The sequence below is a fragment of the Mustela lutreola genome, chromosome 1 (assembly GCF_030435805.1).
Source record: "Mustela lutreola isolate mMusLut2 chromosome 1, mMusLut2.pri, whole genome shotgun sequence".
In the NCBI taxonomy this organism is placed as follows: domain Eukaryota; kingdom Metazoa; phylum Chordata; class Mammalia; order Carnivora; family Mustelidae; genus Mustela; species Mustela lutreola.
In genome coordinates this window covers 24039651-24059225 of record NC_081290.1, presented here as the reverse complement: position 1 = coordinate 24059225, position 19575 = coordinate 24039651, and the positions used below count along the sequence as shown (strand labels likewise).

The window sequence follows — 19575 nt, the reverse complement described above, 5'->3', positions numbered from 1 at the left end:
CTGAATGTGAGCTGTACACTCTTTTGGCTAAAATCTAAACGGAGAGAGAGACAGTGAGAGGAAAAGAAAGATGACTTTTCCTTCTAGCGTCAATATTTCCTATTTTCTTACAGACATATGCGCGTGCACACACACACACACACACACACACACACACCCCTGTCTTGCTTTGCAACCTTTCCCAAGTCAAAGAATTAAAAGAGAATCTCTGTCACCCAGGAAGCTTGGTCCCTGCAAGTAGCTTGTCTGGAAAGATGTCCTAGAAAGACCAGCTGCATTTTTGCGGTGTCAACCTAAAAACAATGAAGAAAAATGAAGGGGTGACTCCTGCCGAAGAGATCCTAAGTCATACGAAAAGCCCTCATTTCCCAGCCAGAAGGACCATATGGTTGTTTGCAATCACAGCCATGTATTTTACAGTTGACTTATTTTCACTTAACCTCCTGTTCCTGCTATCCTAAACTGCGTTCCGTGTTTCTACCGCCTTCATCATTACCATGTTAATGTCTGCATGATATTACAACGTGTTATTGCAACACAACTTAACTAAATAAAGTGCACCATTCAGGATTGTTTCCATTTTTCCACTGAAAAATGCAGCAATCAGGCTTGCAGCTGTTCGCACCACATCGCTGAATCATCTTTTGGGGTTCTCTTACAGGTCCGCGAGTCAGACCAGAGACGGAGGACAACCACTGAGCGCCAGCGTGACCCCGCCCCCTGGGCGTGTCCTGGGCGGGGCCGCGTACGTCCGCGTCCCGCGCTGCGTCACCGACGTCCCGCCCACCTGGTGTGCGGCGCGCAAGCGGCCGCTGCAGCCCAGGCGGGTGGTTCTGGGCCTTGGGAGCACGGAGGCCCGGCGCGTCGGCTATGGCTCCCTGGGTCGTGGCCGAGCTCTGGGCGCTGAACCCGCTGCGCGCTCTGTGGCTCACGCTGACCGCCGCCTTCCTGCTGACCCTGCTGCTGCAGCTAGTGCCGCCCGGCCTGCTCCCGGGCTGCGCGCTTTTCCAGGATCTGATCCGCTATGGGAAAACCAAGCGTGAGGGGCCGTCGCGCCCGGCCGCCTGCCGGGTCTTTGATGTGCCCAAGAGGTAACCGCGCCCCGGCTCGAGCCCGGGAAGCCGAGGCGCGGAGAGCCCGGGGCGCCCGGCTCGGGCAGCCGGCAGGGGGCAGCAGAGGCGGGCGCGGGGCCGGCGCGGCCCGGGCCCGGGAGGCCCTGACAGGTCTCCGGGCGCGGCGGGCCTCGGCGGGTCTCTGGGGGCACGGCCGCGTCGTGGCCCGGGGGGCCGAAATGCCCCAAGAGCCCGCGGGCACCGAGGATGCTGAGCCGCGCGTGAACGTGAACGTGTGGCCGCACCGAGTCTTCCCCTGGGGGGAAGTAGCGCTTCCGAATGTAGGCCTGGTCACCCGGTGTCAGATTATAGCCTTTTGGTCCCAACGTTTCCTTTTCGCCCTCCCCTGCACTGTAGGGCTCGATCTAACTTGAGGTCACTCACTTGTAGACTTGAAGGCAGGCCCGCCCTTCGCCTGTGCTTCTCTCGTTTGTCTCCAACCTTCGAAGTCAGGACGAGGGGCGAGCCGCTGGTCACAGGGCGGCACCTCCTTCGGCCACACCGACCCTCCTCCCTAGCACCTTGGCCCAGGACTGCACATTTTTGTCGAGACTGACCCCGAAGCTTTGACTTTCAACAGGTTTCATAACCAAGTTCAATGAAAGATTAAATCTAAATCGTTAGGGCTTAAGTAGGGGTCTTTCAGAATTGTAAAGACTTGTAGTTTGCTTTTGTTTGGGGTTTTTTATTGTTTTGCTTTGAATTCAGAACATAGCTGAGAAGAGTCAGCCAAGCACCTATAGACGGTAGGAGAACAGCAGTGGCTCTTCTGTCTTGAAGGTGCATCGAAAGTTGAACATGTAGGAAGGTATCTGGAGGAACGTGATAAGGTTTCAAATGTATTAAAACCCCAGGGTTATCGCTTGAACCTCTCAGAGACAGGGTCCCAGGTCCACAGACAAGAATGCGGCTGAGCGTAACTTGGCTTCTGAAACGTGGATAATCGCCCCCACTTTGGTCTGTTGGGAGAGAGATTCCTCAGGTGTTAACACTGAGAAGGAAGATGTAGGACATTCACAAGAAGAGGAAAGGGAATGAGGCCCTGGGAAGAGGTAGAAGTATTTAGGACGAATTAGTCAAACCTTGTATTTATTAGAGGCTCTTTTTAAGCAAACATTAGCCATTATCCTATTTTTAATCAAGTTTGATTGCAGTACAGCCTTTTGGGCTTTATAGCAATGGCATTCCCAGATTATCATTTTTTACTGTTATAAAGTGAAGCAAAAATATTTCTTAGTGTGAATTCTAACAAATTGTTTTTCTGAATTTTGAAAAGGAGATTGATGTCCCTAGATTAAAGGACACATTTCAAGTCATTCCCTGCACTCCGCTGTTTCTCTGGCTCCCATTCCCCAGCTGTTAGTGCTCAAGCACTTGATTAGATGACAGCTAAGAAAACAGACCTGGTACCTTTCCTTTATTCATTACTACTCTTTGGGCTTGTTGTAATTTCTCCCATAATTTACACCTTTTTATTCTTCTAGAATTCTAGATTAGAACCTCCCATGATGTCCAAATGATGTTTTGTTTTCATTTTTGGTTTTTTTTTTTTTATTTATTTAAACCATTTCTTTTAGTATTGGAAGAAGATAGAGCAAGTCCAGGCCAAGAAAGAAAGACAAATGTGCCTAGATACTATATTTAAATATTTTTCCTTGTGCAGAATTCAGTTGTACTCTTAAAAGTGAACCTGTAATTTTTATACTTAGAGGCAGCTGTAAATCATATTTCTGCATTCACATTTCTGCATCTAAAATGGTGCTTACATAATTTTGTTTGGGGTTAGTTTTTCCTAAGGAGGCAAGAATAAAACCTTAAATCAGTTCATGGCATGTTCAATTCCATTACCACTGTTGGGTAGGGTTTTTTCCCTAAATTAAGGTGATGGTACTTTTCTTGTTTTCCTTTTGGTTCGTAGATTGTTAATTTCCGAGAAAATCTGAATAAATAGGTGATGTCAACATGAGTCAGAATCCCTATGTGTATAGAAGTACTTCTGCTTCTAAGTTTCAAAATGGTATCAAAGCCTTGCAATTGAATTGAGCTCTGGAAGCAAAGAGCCATCCAGACTTTTCTCCAGGGGTGCAGCAGTCATAACCAGGGGACCTGTGCACAGAATTCAGGGCAAACCTGAGTTAGAAAAAAAATTACATCTTTATTTCACTAATCTCTAGCCAAAATTTAGCATTTCCTTAATGATAAATGTATTTAATGAACCATGGTAGAATTAGCAGTACTTGCAATATGGTGAAAGATTTTTTATATCACATTAAAAATATTGAAGAGACATCAAAATATTTTCACCACAAGGATGAATCCCTAGATCTTGTTATTTGATACAATAATTAAGCACATATATTACTGTATCGCAAATTTCTTTTTCTAGTAGTTGTGTTACCTATATTTCAATATAATTGATTTCCTTGGTAATCCCTATGTATTTTATGATCGAAGTAACATTTTGAAAAGTGGCCAGTTCCCTTCCCCTGACTGCCAGTGGAGGCCAGGGAGGAAAAGTGTTAAGAACCCTTGCTCTAGACTATAAACTGGCCATAAGTTTACATTGTCTTGTTTGTTACCATATCCCTGGTTCAGTGCCTGACAAATAATAAGGTCCTTGATCACTTTGTCTTGAATGAATTTAAGAAAAACAGGGTTTAGGTTTAGTTTGTTGATTAACAAAAGGTTTATAGAGTACTTACGTGCCAAGAGCTTTTGTTCTTATCAAACAGGCAGTAAATATGTAAACAGATCTTACAAAACAAGGTAATCTTGGACGGTAATAAGTGCATCAGAGGAAATCGAGCAGGATTACTTGATCACGAGCAAAGTAGGGTGGTTGTGACAGTGACAGTGACAACACTGGAGAGGATGGTAAGGGAGGGGTGGGGCAGGAGATGAGCTCACTGGGGGAGGCCAGGCTGGCTCTCCAGGGCCACGGTGGAGAGGAGATTTTATTCCGAGTGTATGGAAAGCCGCTGAACTCTTTAGGACAGGGAAGGAGGCGTGACATGGTGTGATTCCTGTTTTTGAAAGGGTGACTAGCCATTGTGTGGAGAAGACTGAGTAAGAGGCTGTTATGATGGTCCAGGCAAAAGGCTTGCTTGTATAATAACACCTCTTTGCTATATAGGTGGTGACGACATTAAAGTACTTAGCACAGGCCAGGCACCTAGTCAGAACCAGTAAACATTAGTTCACTTCTTAGTTAACCCCATAACTCCCATAATGGGGCCTTGGATCAGTCTCAGCTATCTGCAAACCTGTATTATTAGATCCTGCCTCCTGGCTCAAAATCATCCAGTGGTTTCCACCTTACTCACAGGAAGAGCCCAAGACCTTATACTGTTTTGTTCCCATCACCTCACTGACTTTGTGACCTATAGTTAACCCCCATGTGGTGCCAGTCCAGCCCTGTAGGCCTCTCTGCTAGTCTTCTTTCTCACCTCAGGGCCTTTGCACTGCCTGTTCCCTCTATCTAGAAAGCTCTTTCCCCATATAGCCACACACATGGTTTATGTCCTTACTTCCTATAATTCTACTCAAATATTACCTTCTCAGTGAGGTATTGCCTATCCACCCTGTTCAAAAGTATAATTCTACCACCACCATGACTCCCCCCCGCCCCCATATTTCTTCTTCTCTTCCTGGCTTTCATTTTCTCAGTAACAGTAACTGCCTGGTGGAATACAATGAATTTTACTTTTGTGTGTGAGTGTGAGTATAAGTGCCATAAGGGCTGGATTATCTGTTGTTTTCGTTGTTGCAACCCTAGAGCAGTCCCTAGCTTCTAATTAGCCCTGAAATATTTATTAAAGCAGTGCTTGCTTGGTGCCAAGTCCTGTGTTACCATAAGGATCACCTTATCCCTCTTCCCACGGGCTTGGAAAACAGTGCTGCAGTTAAGTAAAGTGCCAAGGGAGGAAAAAGAGGGAGAATGTCTAAAACAAAAGGGGTAGACTTCTTAGATCTGTTGTTGGAGGCTAAAGGGGCCTTTTAACGTGGTATAAATTGACATATGTGATCCAGAGACAGAAAAGTTCAGGTTCATTGGGTCTAGGTTGCATGAATTAGAGGTATAGCGGTGTGGGGGCATCTGGATGGCTCAGCTGGTTGAGTGTCCAAATACTGTTCTCAGCTCCAATCTTGCTCTCAGGATTAAGAGTTCAAGCCCCGTGTTAGACTCCACGCTGGCCGTAGCACCTACTTTAGCAAGAAGAAAGAAAGAAAGAAAGAAAGAAAGAAAGAAAGAAAGAGCGAGCGAGCTACTGGGTGATTTTAACTTCAGAGTCATAGGGCTGAGTTTGGAGCTAAATGCTGCCACTTACTGTGTGACCTTGGATATGTAACTTAACATCTGAGCCTTCCTTTTCTCACCTGCCACAAAATAACCAAGTGAACTTTTTGTTAGGCAGAATTGTTTCTGCCAACTTACCAGAGGGATTTTTTTTTCTAACTTTAAAGAGAGTGAAGTGAATAAGCAATGCTGTGTGTGTGTGTGTTAAATATACATGATGTAACACTTAACATTTTAACCCTTTTCAGGTGTACAGTTCATTGGTGTTGTATACATTCACATTGCTGTGCAGCCATCACCACTATCAATTTCCAGAACTTTTCCATTAGCCAGAAGGATTTTAAAACCTGTTATTTAAGTCATTCTGCACACATGGCTCCCTGTCACACTGAATAAAAGCCAGGTCCTTATAAGACCCTACAGCATCTGCTTCTGCACACATGTGGCCTTTATTGTTCCTCAGAGCCTATGTGGTTGTCATTTCCTCTGCCTCGAAAATTCTTTCCCATAGACGCTCACTAAGGTTATTCATTCTAGCCAATATCACTTCCAGAGAGGCCATCTTTGACCCCCTCGGCCTCCCCTCTGCACCGTCTCTGCCCCCTAAACCAGTATTATGCTACATGTCTATAGGTTGATTCATTGACCATATGCTGAGGGTAAACATCAAGGCAGAGACCTGGTCTCTTTGCTCCCTGCTGAGTTCCCAGATCCTAGAACATTGCCCAGCACGTTCTAAGTTCTCAATAAATACTTGTGAAGAAATGAAGTAGGTAGAGTGGCTGGCCCAGAAGATGCTTTTCAGAAGTCAACCCCTCTCCTTTACATGGAAGCCTTCAGAGCAAGGTGCTGCTGACATTCTGCCTTGCTCCTGCAACTCAGACCACACCTGGGCTCAGTTCTAGGAAGCATGTCTTAAGAAAGACCCTGGAAGGCAACCAAAAACCGGTGGCCAGGTAGGGAAGGGAGTACTGGAAATATAAGGATGAACTTTGGAGGAAACTAAGCTCTTGAGCCTGGAGAAGATCGGAATGAGGAATAACAGGCTAGCTCGGCAAGGGCAGATCTAGTGATAGAATTTGTAACAGGAGTCAGGAGAACTAAATGGGTTGCTCTGGAATGATCAGATGAGATCAGTATTTGTCAGACCTGATTGTGGGCAGGGTCTGGGGTGGATGGGGCGGGGACTGCTGTAAAGTCTGATACAATCCTCTGGATCTTCTGGAAGAAGAATCCCTGAGCTCGGTCTATTTTGTTGTGACAAGGAAGAGGCTTGATACAAAGTGATGTGTTGAAGGCCACGGAGGACAACCTGCAGAGTCAGAAAGATTTTGAATTTACCTAAATAAAGAAAAGTAGGAGAAGGATGGGTAAAGGGACCTCAGAAGAACCTGTTAGGCCTTTGTGCCGCAGTAGGTGACCTCCTTTGGGTAAACCAGCATCCTCCTTCACATTAAGGGGACCTTGCTAACTTCGGTGTCCATTGGCGCTGGTTTTACTTGTATTTCATTTGTAACTGTGTTGATTCCAGAATAGGCACTGTACTTGATGAAAGGTGTAACCATCAGGATTTGGTTCCTCGTTTTATGAGTTCAAGTCATGCTATTATGAAGTAATTTGGTCAACACAATTTCGGAAAAACACTGAATCAGAAAACCTTTAAGGCTTCTGGCAGCCCCGAGAGCTTGTGGTTTTGTAAATCTTGTGTAACAGGCTCTCTGGCTGTTGCAGCAACATTGCCCAGGATTTAGAAATCTTTCACACATTTGGCTTCTGTTGGCACAACCTAGGTTCTCTTTGCCAGGGTCTGGTGCCCCCTCTGTTGGAACTTGAGCCAATCCTCTCACCCAGAGATAAGAAAGGTTGCTAATTGACCCTCTTTCCGGGTTTGACAAGGTCAATCACGGTCTTGTTAACCTCAGGTGGCCTCTTTTTCCGGAGTTAACTGGTCCCATCCTTTGAAAGCAGATTTTAAAAGTCTGAATGTCTGCAGGATTCGGGTTCTATTAAAAAAAACAAAAGTACACTTTAGGAAACGGGAAAAGAGGCTCCAGAGTCTAAAAATAGTCTTTCTGCTTAATGCTTTAAAGAGGACCTCCTCTGACGATCGCCTAACTGGTTTCACCTTGCAGGTACTTTTCTCACTTCTACATCATCTCAGTGCTGTGGAACGGCTTCCTGCTTTGGCACCTTACTCAGTCTCTGTTCCTGGGAGTGCCTTTTCCAAACTGGCTTCACGGTCTGCTCAGAATTCTCGGGGCTGCCCAGTTCCAAGGTACAACTCCATGGGCTAGTTAGAACCGTGTCGTCCTGTTCCTGCCTTTCCTGCCTGCCTGGAGCTGTTCCTGGTATTTCACAGTCACCCTAGTCTCCTCCTGTGTGGGCCCCGGAAGTGGAGGGTGAGGCCAAAAAAATTCTGCGTGCTTCCTAACCCGGTGGCCACGGGGATGTCTCCATGTCCTTCACTGAGATCACAGCCGACCAAGGGTCCGCTCTTCATCCCTGCCTTCCCAGCGAGTGCTGTGCTGTGTACAAGACTGGCTGTGCTCCTTCTGATATTTTTAGTGCTATCGATATATTTATGCAGAAGTCTTTACACTGTGCGAAAGCTCTTGGGCTCCATTAGGTTTGCCTTGAAACATTTGTCATTTCTCTAGCTGAACCAAAACAATAGAAATTATTCTTGATCACCAGTTAAAAATATCGGTTATCCTATAAGCAATAGTTATATAATAAAATTGGCTCTGAATAGTTGTTGATGATTATCAACAGATGATTATAAAATAGCCTTTAAATTCGCCTCACTCATCCTCAAATAAAGGATGCATGGAACAATTTTAGAAAGCAGGAATTGAAGGTGAAAACCGTAAGGCAGCCTCATTTAGTGTCAGGGAGAGGGTGAGGGGCTGAATTAGAAACAAATTGTCCTGGTGCTATCTCTGTCCTTTGTTCCACCACTGGCTCCATGGGAACAGTCCTTTTCTCCATAACCCGGGGAACTTGTTGCAAAAGATGACAGCCCGAGGGAAGAACTATGCACATCCTATTTGGAACCGGCAGAGACCTCAGTGGTTCCCACTTCACCCATTAAAAATGTCATCTTTCCCTTTGTTTACTGTGGGCCTAGCTGGGGTTCTGGAATTTAGAAGGTTGGTTGTGAGGAGTTTTATTTGTATATTTGTTTTAATCTATTCCTAAAGAGTTAAAACTAGGATTTGCTGTATTTAAAATAGAAAAGTAGGCAGTGCTATTCTGTACTGACAGAAGTCTAGATAGGGCTTACCTTTGTTGGGGGGAGGCAGTGCCTGGAGGGGAGACAAGGGAGCGCTGGTTGTGTTCTGTTTCTTGATCTGGATGCCGGATGTATGGGTGGAATAGGTTGGTTTCGTTTGTAAAAATTCGTTAAACTGGGGGCGCCTGGGTGGCTCAGTGGGTTAAGCCGCTCAGGATCCTGGGATTGAGTCTCGCGTCGGGCTCTCTGCTCAGCAGGGAGCCTGCGTCCCTATCTCTCTCTGCCTGCCTCTCCATCTACTTGTGATTTCTCTCTGTCAAATTAATAAAATCTTTAAAAAAAAAAAAAAAAGAAAGAAAAAAAAATTCGTTAAACTGTATCCTTAATTCTAATGATGGGTGTGTATGTGTCTGTGTGTGTGTGTGTGACATTCATTTAAAAAACAAAAACATCTAGGTGTTATGTCATTTTAAAAACTAGTACTTCTTCTGAATTCTTTTGGCAGACGGGTGGGAAGCAGGTAGAGGGATTGATCTCAAGGCTCACAGTCCCCTGAGAGTATGATTTTGTTTTTTGTTTGTTTAATATGGAAAAAAATGCATATTTCCTTCTGTCTATGTTCCTGTCCCCTTTTCTGCCTGTCTGGGTGCCTGTGTCTCATCTCCCCTGACCCCAGGGATCCCACTGGGTGGGGTTATTAGAGGTCATCTGGGCATTCTTCGTGACCATCTTCATCTGGCTGTTAGCGCCAGGAACCAGAAGTCCACAGACATCAGGTTCTGTGTGCACAGACTCCTTTGCAGTGACATGCGTGTAACCAGAAGGCTTTCCAATGATGGGGAGGCCAGAGATCTGAGTTTGTCTCTAGTCAAATTCCTTAACTTCACTTGGCTTACTTCCTCATGACTTTAAAAAAAAGGTGTTAGGCTAAATGATGTTTTAGGGCCCTCTCCTAGCTCTAATCTTATTTAATACTCCATGGAACAGCAGGAAAAATAATAATGACTTTGCATTAATCCGGAAAGAGAGATGCTAACATGTTGCATTCTGAATTATAGGGGGTGAGCTGGCACTGTCCGCATTCTTAGTGTTAGTATTTCTGTGGCTACACAGCTTGCGAAGGCTCTTCGAATGCTTCTATGTCAGTGTCTTCTCCAATGCCGTGATTCACGTCGTGCAGTACTGTTTTGGACTCGTCTACTATGTCCTCACCGGCCTGACTGTGCTCAGCCAAGTGCCAATGGACGGCAGGAATGGTGAGTGGTCCCTGGGGTCTGTCAGCTGAGTCACTGGGCGTGTGAAGTGCTGTTCAGGCAAAGCACTCCACCAAGCTTGACAAAAGTTTGAAAACAGACCTGCCCAACCCACTTTGCATTTAAGAGTTTGAACTCTACCAGCCTTGGCAAAAGTCAACGTGCCCAAGGGTATATACATTAACTATTACATAATTGCTAAAACCTGAGAGACACCAATGTAAGCACTAATGCCTGTGGTAAAGACAGTCAAGTACCAGGTGTTGAGGAGGCTTGCTGTAAGGAGGAAGAACTGGGATGTGGGTCTTCCTTGGTGGGACTGAAGTCCGTGACCTCAGGCGGAGTTACTCTGGAAAGAAAGAGGGAGTATGGGCAAGAGTTGGATAGGAAGCAGAGGAACACCCAAGAGCAGGAGAAAGGGTCGGCAAAGTTGCTCCACCAAAGGCTCAGTCTCCCTCGGGTGCGTGTGTGGAAGGGAAAGGGTGGTACGGGATTAAAACTCAGAGAACCAGAGGAGAAGGCGTGGCCTGGGCCGGTGTGAACCGTTTGGATTTGAGGGAGTAGAGAGCCATTATGTTGCCATTTCGTTCTTGGGATGATTCTGATCATAACAAAGCTTTTCTTCAAGGGAGGCCGCCTGAGGGGAGAGGACAAAAGCGTACTGTGGAGAGTCCGAGTTGTGTCTGAACATTGCTGAGCTCCCACTGGCCGGGCAAGAGGGAAGCAAAATCATGACCTTTGTTTATGAGGAGGAAATGAAGTGTGCTTTGCAGGGGGAAGGGAGGCTGGAGATCTAACATATAGGACTATCATTTTTGTAAAAACAATGCATGCTTTTTACACAGAACTCAAGTCATTTGGGGTGACTCACGTTAGTTTTTAGTGTTGAGGCGAAGTCACCCTGCTTCGCCTTGGGTGTCCTTCTGCCCACACACTGCAGGGCAGAGCATTCATGACTGTTTTCTCTTAGTTCAAGTCTTCGGATGTCCTGTCTGTCCGTGTAAATAGAGACCAAATTCTGGATGTTTCCAGTACTCAGTGAACTTTCTCCTCAGGTTTGATTTCGGCATCAGAATAGCCCCTTGAGCATCCTCTCTCTGTCGCTATAGCACAACCCCAAGGTCTCTTTGGCTTAAGGAATGACATTAGAGTACAATTTAGTAATGATTTTTCTTAATTCATGAATTATTTATGGGCTTCAGCCACTCAGCTAGCATCTCTCCATCTGATTCCCTTGAATTGAATCAAGTCAGTGTTTCCTCCCAAATGTTCTGCTGTGGCACTCATGTGCAGCCTGTATCAAGGTCTGATACATGGTGCACAGTGCTAGGATTTCCACCCAAAGAAGCTTTCCGAAGCACGCAGCTAACCTGCTAGCTTTCAGTCTGTTGGCCTCTGTTGGCATTACGTATCTCTTCTGGAGCTTTGTCTGCTAGCTTGATCCCAGCTTCTGCCTTCCCCACCAAATAAACAGTCAAGAAAAAGCAGCTGAGACACTCCCAGAAATAGCTTCCTAGACACGCCTTTCTGAAGCTGTCCTCTCTTTCACCTACTTGTCTTTCAAGAAGTCATATGCAGGCATTTGGGACAATATGAGGCAAACCGGTTTCAGGAATTCACTGAGAGAGAACACACAGGCATGTGTCAGCCATGGGGTCTGACAGGAATAGACTGAGTCTGAATTCAGGCTTACTTAACCACCCTGAACCTCAGTATCTTCATCTGTAATCAGGGACGTATCCTGATTTCAGAGGGTTCTTGGGAAAAGGAAGAGAAAGGATGTCTACAAGCTGCCCCGTCATCTCCTGGTCTTCAAAGTCTAGAGGGTCTACCTTCAGCCACTTCCCATTACACTGTTGTATTTTATTTTCTCCTGAGTGCCCTCTCTACCTGAACTTGTGTTGGTCATCGGTTTGCCTACGAGTTTCTGTCTGTCCCTTGCCACTGGAACGTGGGTTCCTGAGGACTGAGATCTTACCTTACGTACTCACTGCTCTATCCCTGTGTGAGATGCCAGGCTCAGTAGACACTCAGTCAGTAAACAACGAATAAACAAATAGCTAAATACTACACAGATTGGATTCTCAGCCTTCCACTTGCCTCCCCTTTCCTGCATTATAATTCCAACTTATTCTTAGGAATCTTTCCCTCATAGGTACTTTCTCTGATTCAGAGTAGGTAACCTGACAGCAAAGAGAACTCTCAAACACTTGCTTCAGTTTTTAATCCTAAAATGACTTGCTCTTAAAGCCCTCCAATTTAAAACTATTTTTATATTTTGTTTATTTTTAACCTGTAAAAATATAACCTTTTCATTAAATGGCTAAGTCTAGTAAACATTAAGAGTCTATAGTAAACTATAGGCTTTTAAAAGAAATTAACACATGTAGACATTGGTGGATTCTCATTAGTCTTTAGCTGTCATTAGTCCTCCCTCCAGTGCCCATAGGGAATCGCATATTTTCGGTTCTCTTACCTGAATCAACTCTGTAGGGGCTGTCTCTTGGCTCCAGACCCTCAGGCTCTTCCCCACCATCAATCCAATCTGCAGTCAATGGACAGCTTTGTTTCTTCAGTCAAGTTCCTAACTAACCTGACTGCTTCCTGCTGATCATAAGGAAGTCCTGAATTTGCTTTTCTGATGCCAGTCCTCAGAAGACCTGCCTTCTTCCTGTCTTTTTGGTAGCTGGAGAAGAAAGAGGAAGATGATCCTTTGAGTGTTTCTACTTCTGAGCTAAATCTAACATGGTTCTCTCTAATCAGAAAAGGATAGTTTGTGTCTTCGTCTTGCAATTTACACTTCTTCTCTTTTGGGAAGCCCCACCGTGAGCTGTGACTTCTAGTGATTTTCTTCGTTGGCCGAAGCCAGTCAAGTCTGTGCTCTGCATTCAGTGTCTCCCCTGAATGGCTTAGGGTGGCAGCTCAGGGTGAGATTCCTTCAGAAAGTGTCTTACTGACAGTAGACCGTAAGAAAGAAGACACAACACCAGGTTTAGAAATAGAAATGGAAAGCAGTGTCACCACACGAGAGTGCATCACAAGAGTAGGACACAGAGCCGACCTCTGTGCTTGAAGCATTTAAAGAGGCAGCAGGAGAGCGTGTCCATGTGGCACTCTCTGTCGGGGGCCACTGAAGCTGCCCCTGGATGAGGAGCCTACCCCCTCACCCACAGGACAGCGCCCCCCCCCCACCCCCAGACCTGGTACATTCGGTCAGGATAATTTTCTAGTCATGAGGAACAAAATAGTGGGTAATTGTGTTCTCCTAACTGTATGGTTCTACTAGCTGTATCATTCCCCAAGCCTCTGAAATGTTGCAGCCTGGCTAATAAGCTAATTCTTTTTTTCTGTAGTCTATGTGATAGGGAAAAATCTCTTGATGCAAGCTCGGTGGTTCCATATCCTCGGAATGCTGATGTTTATCTGGTCGTCTGTCCATCAGTACAAGTGCCATGTCATTCTCGGCAATCTCAGGAAAAATAAAGCAGGTGAGGGGCCTTGCACAGCCATTGCGTGGGAAATCTGAACCCTCAGAAGTTAGTTATCTCTGTTCCTTTATTTTTTCCCCTCCTGCCCTAAATTAACGGACTCATCTATCAGATGCTCCTTTTTGACAAGACCTCTCTCTGGATCTCAATCTTCCCCTTTGTAAAACGAGAGCGTTATGCTGAAAGACTTCCCCGGCTCCATCTAGCCCTCACGCTCTATAATTCCATTCTGTGTCCACATCTGGGGGCCTGCACAGCAGACACGTGCCTAACCAGCACGTGAACATTCCCGTTACCCTGCTGAGTTAGGGTCATTCCAGCCGCAGCAAAAAAAAAAAAAAAAAAAAAAAACCCTTAACTTTTTAGTTAGCTTGTTTTGACTTAGCACAGGTACAGTTTTCATTAGGTTTTTTGAAATACTAAGAGTGGAATAATACTATTCAGCATTTATCCAGTGCTTATTCTGTGCCAGGCCCGGTTCCGGGAACTTTACATAGAGTCTCACAGTGCTTAGTTGAGTTGGAGACAGTCTTATTCTCCCTTTACAAATGGGGAAACTGAGGCACCGGGCTGTTAAGCAGCTTTTCTAAAGTTCCACAGCATGTGAGTGGTAGAGTCAGGATTTGAGCTCATGCCTCTTAATGACTCTTAATGACTAGCTTGGAGGCCTAATGGAGAAACAGGTTTTCCTCTGTGCTTATTTTCAGTTGATAGTGTAACCTAGGCATGTAACTTTTTAATACATAGTAAGTTGACGTGGAAGTGTGACGGGAAATGGGTTTGCACACAGGTCAGCAATCTGAGTTTTTGGAAATGACTTGGGGCCTGAAGTGGTAAATTTTCTTTCTACAATTTCATTTGTTCAGGTGGCCTTCTGTTTCTGTTTCAGGGGTGGTCATTCACTGTAACCACCGAATCCCTTTTGGAGACTGGTTTGAATATGTTTCTTCCCCGAACTACTTAGCAGAGCTGATGATCTACATTTCCATGGCTGTCACCTTTGGGCTCCACAACTTAACTTGGTGGCTAGTGGTGACATATGTTTTCTTCAGCCAGGCGCTGTCTGCTTTCCTCAGCCACAAATTCTACAAAAGCAAATTTGTCTCCTATCCAAAGCATAGGAAAGCTTTCCTGCCATTCCTATTTTAAGGTAACCTCAGTCATGAAGCATGCAAACCAGGTGACAGGTGCGATTCCTCAGGACAACAAAGTCTAGGGACCAAAGCACAGTTTCTGCAAAACTGTTTGTAACTCTGCATTCCGTTTTTACACCCAAAAGTCTTCACCAAATGAGCAAAGCAAGACCCCACAAGAAAATGAATCTTCAAAGAGGAAATCCTTCTGGCAGGCCTGGGAGTGCTGTGTCTGCCTTCTGAGATGCTTTATAAAACCAACCAACTGCTAACAAGTAGAGGAGACTTCTCCAAGCTGCCTCACAAGCAAGCTAACCAAGAATATGCCAACGGCTTCACACATGCACCTACGTCCCCAGAGGAAGAGATGAGACCATCCGTGGCTTTTTGTTGGGGACAGATGAGCTGGACTACATAAGAAGCAGTATAGCAGTGCGCAGTAACTGTTGCATTTCAGTAAAAGCTTTTGGAAATCACAATATATAATTTCACAGCAACAGATTTAGGGGAAAATGAGTTTGTTGGAGATAGTGTATACCTTCACATACAGCCATGAAGATTTTCAGTTACGTAACCAGCAACAGCGGTTTCCACTCCTCTCCCCTTCAAATCATAGGAAACCACTTTTATTTAATACTTCTTTTGACATGCCTTTCAAGGAAGTACCTTAAAAATGAAAGCATCTGAAAATAAAATATTTTTATATTTACGTGTAGAGCTCCTTCATGAATGGACTGACCTTCGCCGCAGAGGGGGCCAGTGCTGTAGCCTCGTTCGTGTGGAGTTACTCACACTGGATTAAGGTTTGCCTGAGTTTGAACTGTTTTAATAAAGTGAATCTGAAGATTTTTAGGAATAAAGTTTACATCAAAACAGTCTGTTCAAGAAAATACCCATGATTAGATCAAAGGGCAGTAAATGCATGGTTTAAAAGAAAAACAACAACTGGAAAAGTAGCACCACAGCCTGAGTAACTCTGTAAAAACCGCACATTTGTGCAGCACAGGATTTCCTGGCTTAGTGACGAAGGTATTAACTTGATGGCTTTTGTGCAGGTGTCATATTACTACTAGCTACTGAAGTTTTGCACTAATAGGTACCTTTCTGTGGGAGAAAGAACCTCATTATTATTCAGACGCATAACCAAGTGCAGTGAAAGCGCATCCTCCCGCCCTCGTCCTTGGAGTAGTAAAAAGGAAGCTGCTAGACTGAGATTCTTCTTAATCTAAACTTGCGGTATAAGCACATGAAAGCACCTTCTAAAGTTCTAAAAATAATTCTGCTGTAGCCTTTTCTCTCCTGTCCATCAAATACCACCTCAGTGAGTTGCTCAGTCTCTTCCAACTGATGACCTATTTGTTTCATTTATCATTTGGGTGCGCCATCCTCAGGACCAGGACTCAGAGCTAAACTTTCCACACTGGAAATGTAAAGCATATTGCAATTTGGTCTTAATTTCCACACAAATGACACAAATGCTTTTTAATAGCAAACTACTTGGGGGAAAACTGTATTTTGCTTTAGCATGTCATTTCAGACCCAGGTTAGTCTAGGAATTTGAATGATGTTCTGGAATTTCATTGTACTTTTAAGTGCAATGATGAGCTCCCCTGTGAAGAACCCTATCAGGGGCTATTAGAAGGCATTCCCAGTCCCCAGTGTCCTTGTCTCAAGCTCCTTGTCCCCTCCTGTCTGTCGCACTCACTTCCATGTCTTTTACTTTCCCTCTCCTATCCTTGCCCAAGCACTCCGTTTCCAGGTGAAGGCTAAAGAGGAAGTAGTGATGTCCTCAGAGGGGGTCAGAACAAAGTAGCATGGTCTTTGACAAAAGCTTCACTGTGGAGAACATCGGAGAATTGTGCTGTGCTTGGGAGATCACAATCGGCATTGTTCTGGGTGGTAGTGAAAATGCTCTCTGCACCCCAACAGGGAGAGTGGGCAAACCCGTGCGTGGAGAAGCCAGAAATAGGCTGGGGCTGGAGGCCCTTGAGCTTCTGCCACCCTCGTCGCCAAGCCTCAACCTGTCATTCTGTTGCTCCTAAGGGGAAGTGACCGACTACCTCTCTACAGCATTCCCTGGACCAACTACCGACTGTAAAAGTGTGCTGAAAATAGCCTTTGCTTTTTTTAAGTCTCCAAGCTGTAGCTCATCCTCTTTACTAACATTTGCCATCAGTGAGTGGATCACTTTTTCTCCACAGGGGCATGTCCTGTGTTACATTTTAATATAATGAGTGATTACATTTTTAATATAATGAGTGATTATTGCTAGATAATAATAATTGCTAGATTATAGGATACTCAATAAATTAAGGAGACTATAAATTTTTGTATAACTACCTGAGAATTCAAGGACATGAGTAATGCACCTCAAAGTGAACCAATATTTGAAAGAAGATCTTAAAATAGTAACTGAGCAAGTAGAAATTTTTTACACCTGTCTAAAGCAATTTTTTTAAGATTTAATTTATTTATTTGACAGACAGATCACAAGTAAGTAGAGGGGCAGGCAGAGAGAGAGAGAGGAGGAAGCAGGCTCCCCGCTGAGCAGAGAGCCCAATGCGGGGCTCAATCCCAGGACCCTGAGATCACGACCTGAGCCAAAGGCAGAGGCTTTAACCCACTGAGCCACCCAGGCGCCCCTAAAGCAATTTCTGCCCACTCTTCACATTGCTTATCAGGGGAAAAATCACTTAACTGGTTTTATAAATTATATATATTAGCCTAACCTAAGATTTTTTTGAATAAATGGACAAGAAGCAGGGGAGCTGGCAGTGATCCACAAATAATTCACGCAACACACATCATGTTTCCCAAATACCAATGATGTAGGAAGCCAGGTTTTGATTTTAGAGAAAGCAAATTTAATTATTCAAGTAAAAACTGAACTATAAAGAGCTACTATATGCACTGAATTAAGAAGATTTAGCATTGAGTCTCTTCCTTGAAAAAGATTCTCGGGGCACCTGGGAGGCTCAGTCAGTTGAGCATCTGCCTTTGGCTCAGGTCATGATCTTGGGGTCCTAGGATTGAGTCTCCCTGCCTGCTCAGCAGGGAGCCTGCTTTTCTCTCTCCCTCTGCCCCTCCCCCATGCTTGTGTGTGTGCTCTCTCACTGTCAAATAAAATCTTTGGAAGGAAAGGGGTGAGGGAGGAGAAGATACTAAACTCTTGAAGCCTGTAGACAATAAAAGAACACGGGGATGGGGGGCGCCTGGGTGGTTCAGTGGGTTAAAGCCTCTGCCTTCGGCTCAGGTCATGATCCCGGGGTCCTGGGATCGAGCCCCCCATCAGGCTCTCTGCTCAGCAGGGAGCCTGCTTCCCCCTCTCTCTCTGCCTGCCTCTCTGCCTACTTGTGATCTCTCTCTGTCAAGTAAGAAAAAAAAAAATCTTAAAAAAAAAAAACGCAAAAAACACAAAGGATTTCTGAGCAGAAAGACAACCCTGCCTCCTGAGTCTAGCCCTCTGGTAAAACTTCATAGGATGTGTGTGGTTTTTATCAGGACTCCTTGGCCTATAGGACACCTTCCTGGGAATTAGAAAAGATATCACTCAGAACATCCCCATAGTAGCAGAGCATGACCCTTTGTGGGCATAGAAGGCCACTGGTGATGGGACAGCTGCCCAGTGAGCAGAGCTCAGGCTGGGCTCAGCCCCACTCAGTCTTTGTGTCTGGTGTCCTTTGTGCAGTATTCCTACCGCACAACTTTCCATAGCATAGAGACCAGGTTCATTGTGCTGCCTATCTGCAGATTCTGTTGACTCGGAAAAAAAAAAAAAAAAAGACTTGATTTCATGGAATCATCTCATTGAGAAAGAATAAAACTAGGAGAAGGTAGAATTAAGCAGCCTATGCAAAACATCTGTGCTTCCACTTACAGAAGGGGGAATCTGGTGGACAGCAGGTGAGTGACCCTCAAACAGTAGAATGTCGGTTTGGATGCCAGAATTCCAGCCCCAAACAGAGAAAATATTTTGCTTACTTTCTCACTACCAACTCCTGCCTTTGCAGCTCTTTGTTCTAGGACTGCAATTCCAACAGTCTTGCCACGCTACTGGGACCTTTGATCTGTTGATCTCATGGCATTTTTATAGTCCTTCACCCATAAGTCTTCTCTAATAGCCTTACCCTACTTAAATTCCAGGAAGTCACCATCATTCTTCCTTCACATTTATCTTCAACTCTTGCCTCTTGGCATTGCCTCTTCTTACTGATTTAGCAAAGCCACAACCCTGGTTAGATTTCAGCTCCTGCTGGGTATATGTGCCCACACAATTGAGCAGTGGATAGAGAAATACAGTCCACAGACAGCCCAATTCCAATTCATGACTACTAACCTCAACTGGTCTTCCATGGTGCAATCATACGAAAATTCTCTAGTCCATTCCCTCTCCCACTCAACTGACTATGTTACATCTCAATCCCCAAGAAAATGAAGCTACTGGAAGAGAACCGCCCCCCACGCTACCACCACCTCCTCCACCCACCTAAGACATCTGTCCCTCCGTATGCTACTTTCCCTCCTTACTATTATTGAAGGATACTTTTTTGAAATGTAAAATCATGATCCTCATGCAAATATAAGATAAACATGTGCCAACCATTTTACTTTACTCATTAAGGAAGGAACCAGTAAATGTTAGAAACAATTCAAAGAAGACTTCCTAAAAGACACATATATGGGTACCAAGGCGTGCCAAAGTGAATGTAATAGATGCAAAATAATTGCTCAATCGTTTCAAAATTAGCCTCTTCAGCAGGGGAGGGAAAGCAATTGTGCCTCCATCGGACAAAATTCATTTGTATGTCTGTGGAAACTATTTGCATTCCTATCCATTTTCTAGGAGTTGTAAAATAGCTCAAAGACTAGGGGTAGAGAACCCAAAAAGTGTGCTAGGAAGGACACCAGTACTATTTTTTGCTCACTTCAAAGTCCTCACAATTTTCTCCTGAAACTATAAACTGTCTCTCTGGATTTCTTCCTAAAGCTAGGTCCCCCTTCTTGAGCACCAGATTCTACCCAAGGAAAATACTTGGCCATTCTTCCTCCCGCTAAATCAT

At 44.8% G+C, this 19575-nt stretch overlaps 1 protein-coding gene across 1 annotated transcript; it reads left to right on the top strand.

Moving 5' to 3' along the window:
• Positions 1–775: 775 nt before the first annotated feature.
• On the top strand, positions 776–15224 carry SRD5A3 (steroid 5 alpha-reductase 3). The gene is made up of 5 exons (XM_059161081.1): positions 776–1091; positions 7542–7684; positions 9700–9897; positions 13248–13382; positions 14272–15224. Exons 1-5 carry the CDS (start codon positions 871–873, stop codon positions 14529–14531), a joined length of 957 nt encoding a protein of 318 aa, XP_059017064.1. The 5' UTR covers positions 776–870; the 3' UTR covers positions 14532–15224.
• The last annotated feature ends 4351 nt before the right edge of the window (positions 15225–19575 follow it).

Excerpts from the sequence above, each read along its gene's own strand:
- SRD5A3 (XM_059161081.1), top strand. The coding sequence starts at position 871 with ATGGCTCCCTGGGTCGTGGCCGAGCTCTGGGCGCTGAACCCGCTGCGC. Across the intron at positions 9,898-13,247 it reads GCCAATGGACGGCAGGAATG|TCTATGTGATAGGGAAAAAT; the intron begins GTGAGTGGTCCC and ends TTTTTTCTGTAG. Across the intron at positions 13,383-14,271 it reads TCTCAGGAAAAATAAAGCAG|GGGTGGTCATTCACTGTAAC; the intron begins GTGAGGGGCCTT and ends TTTCTGTTTCAG.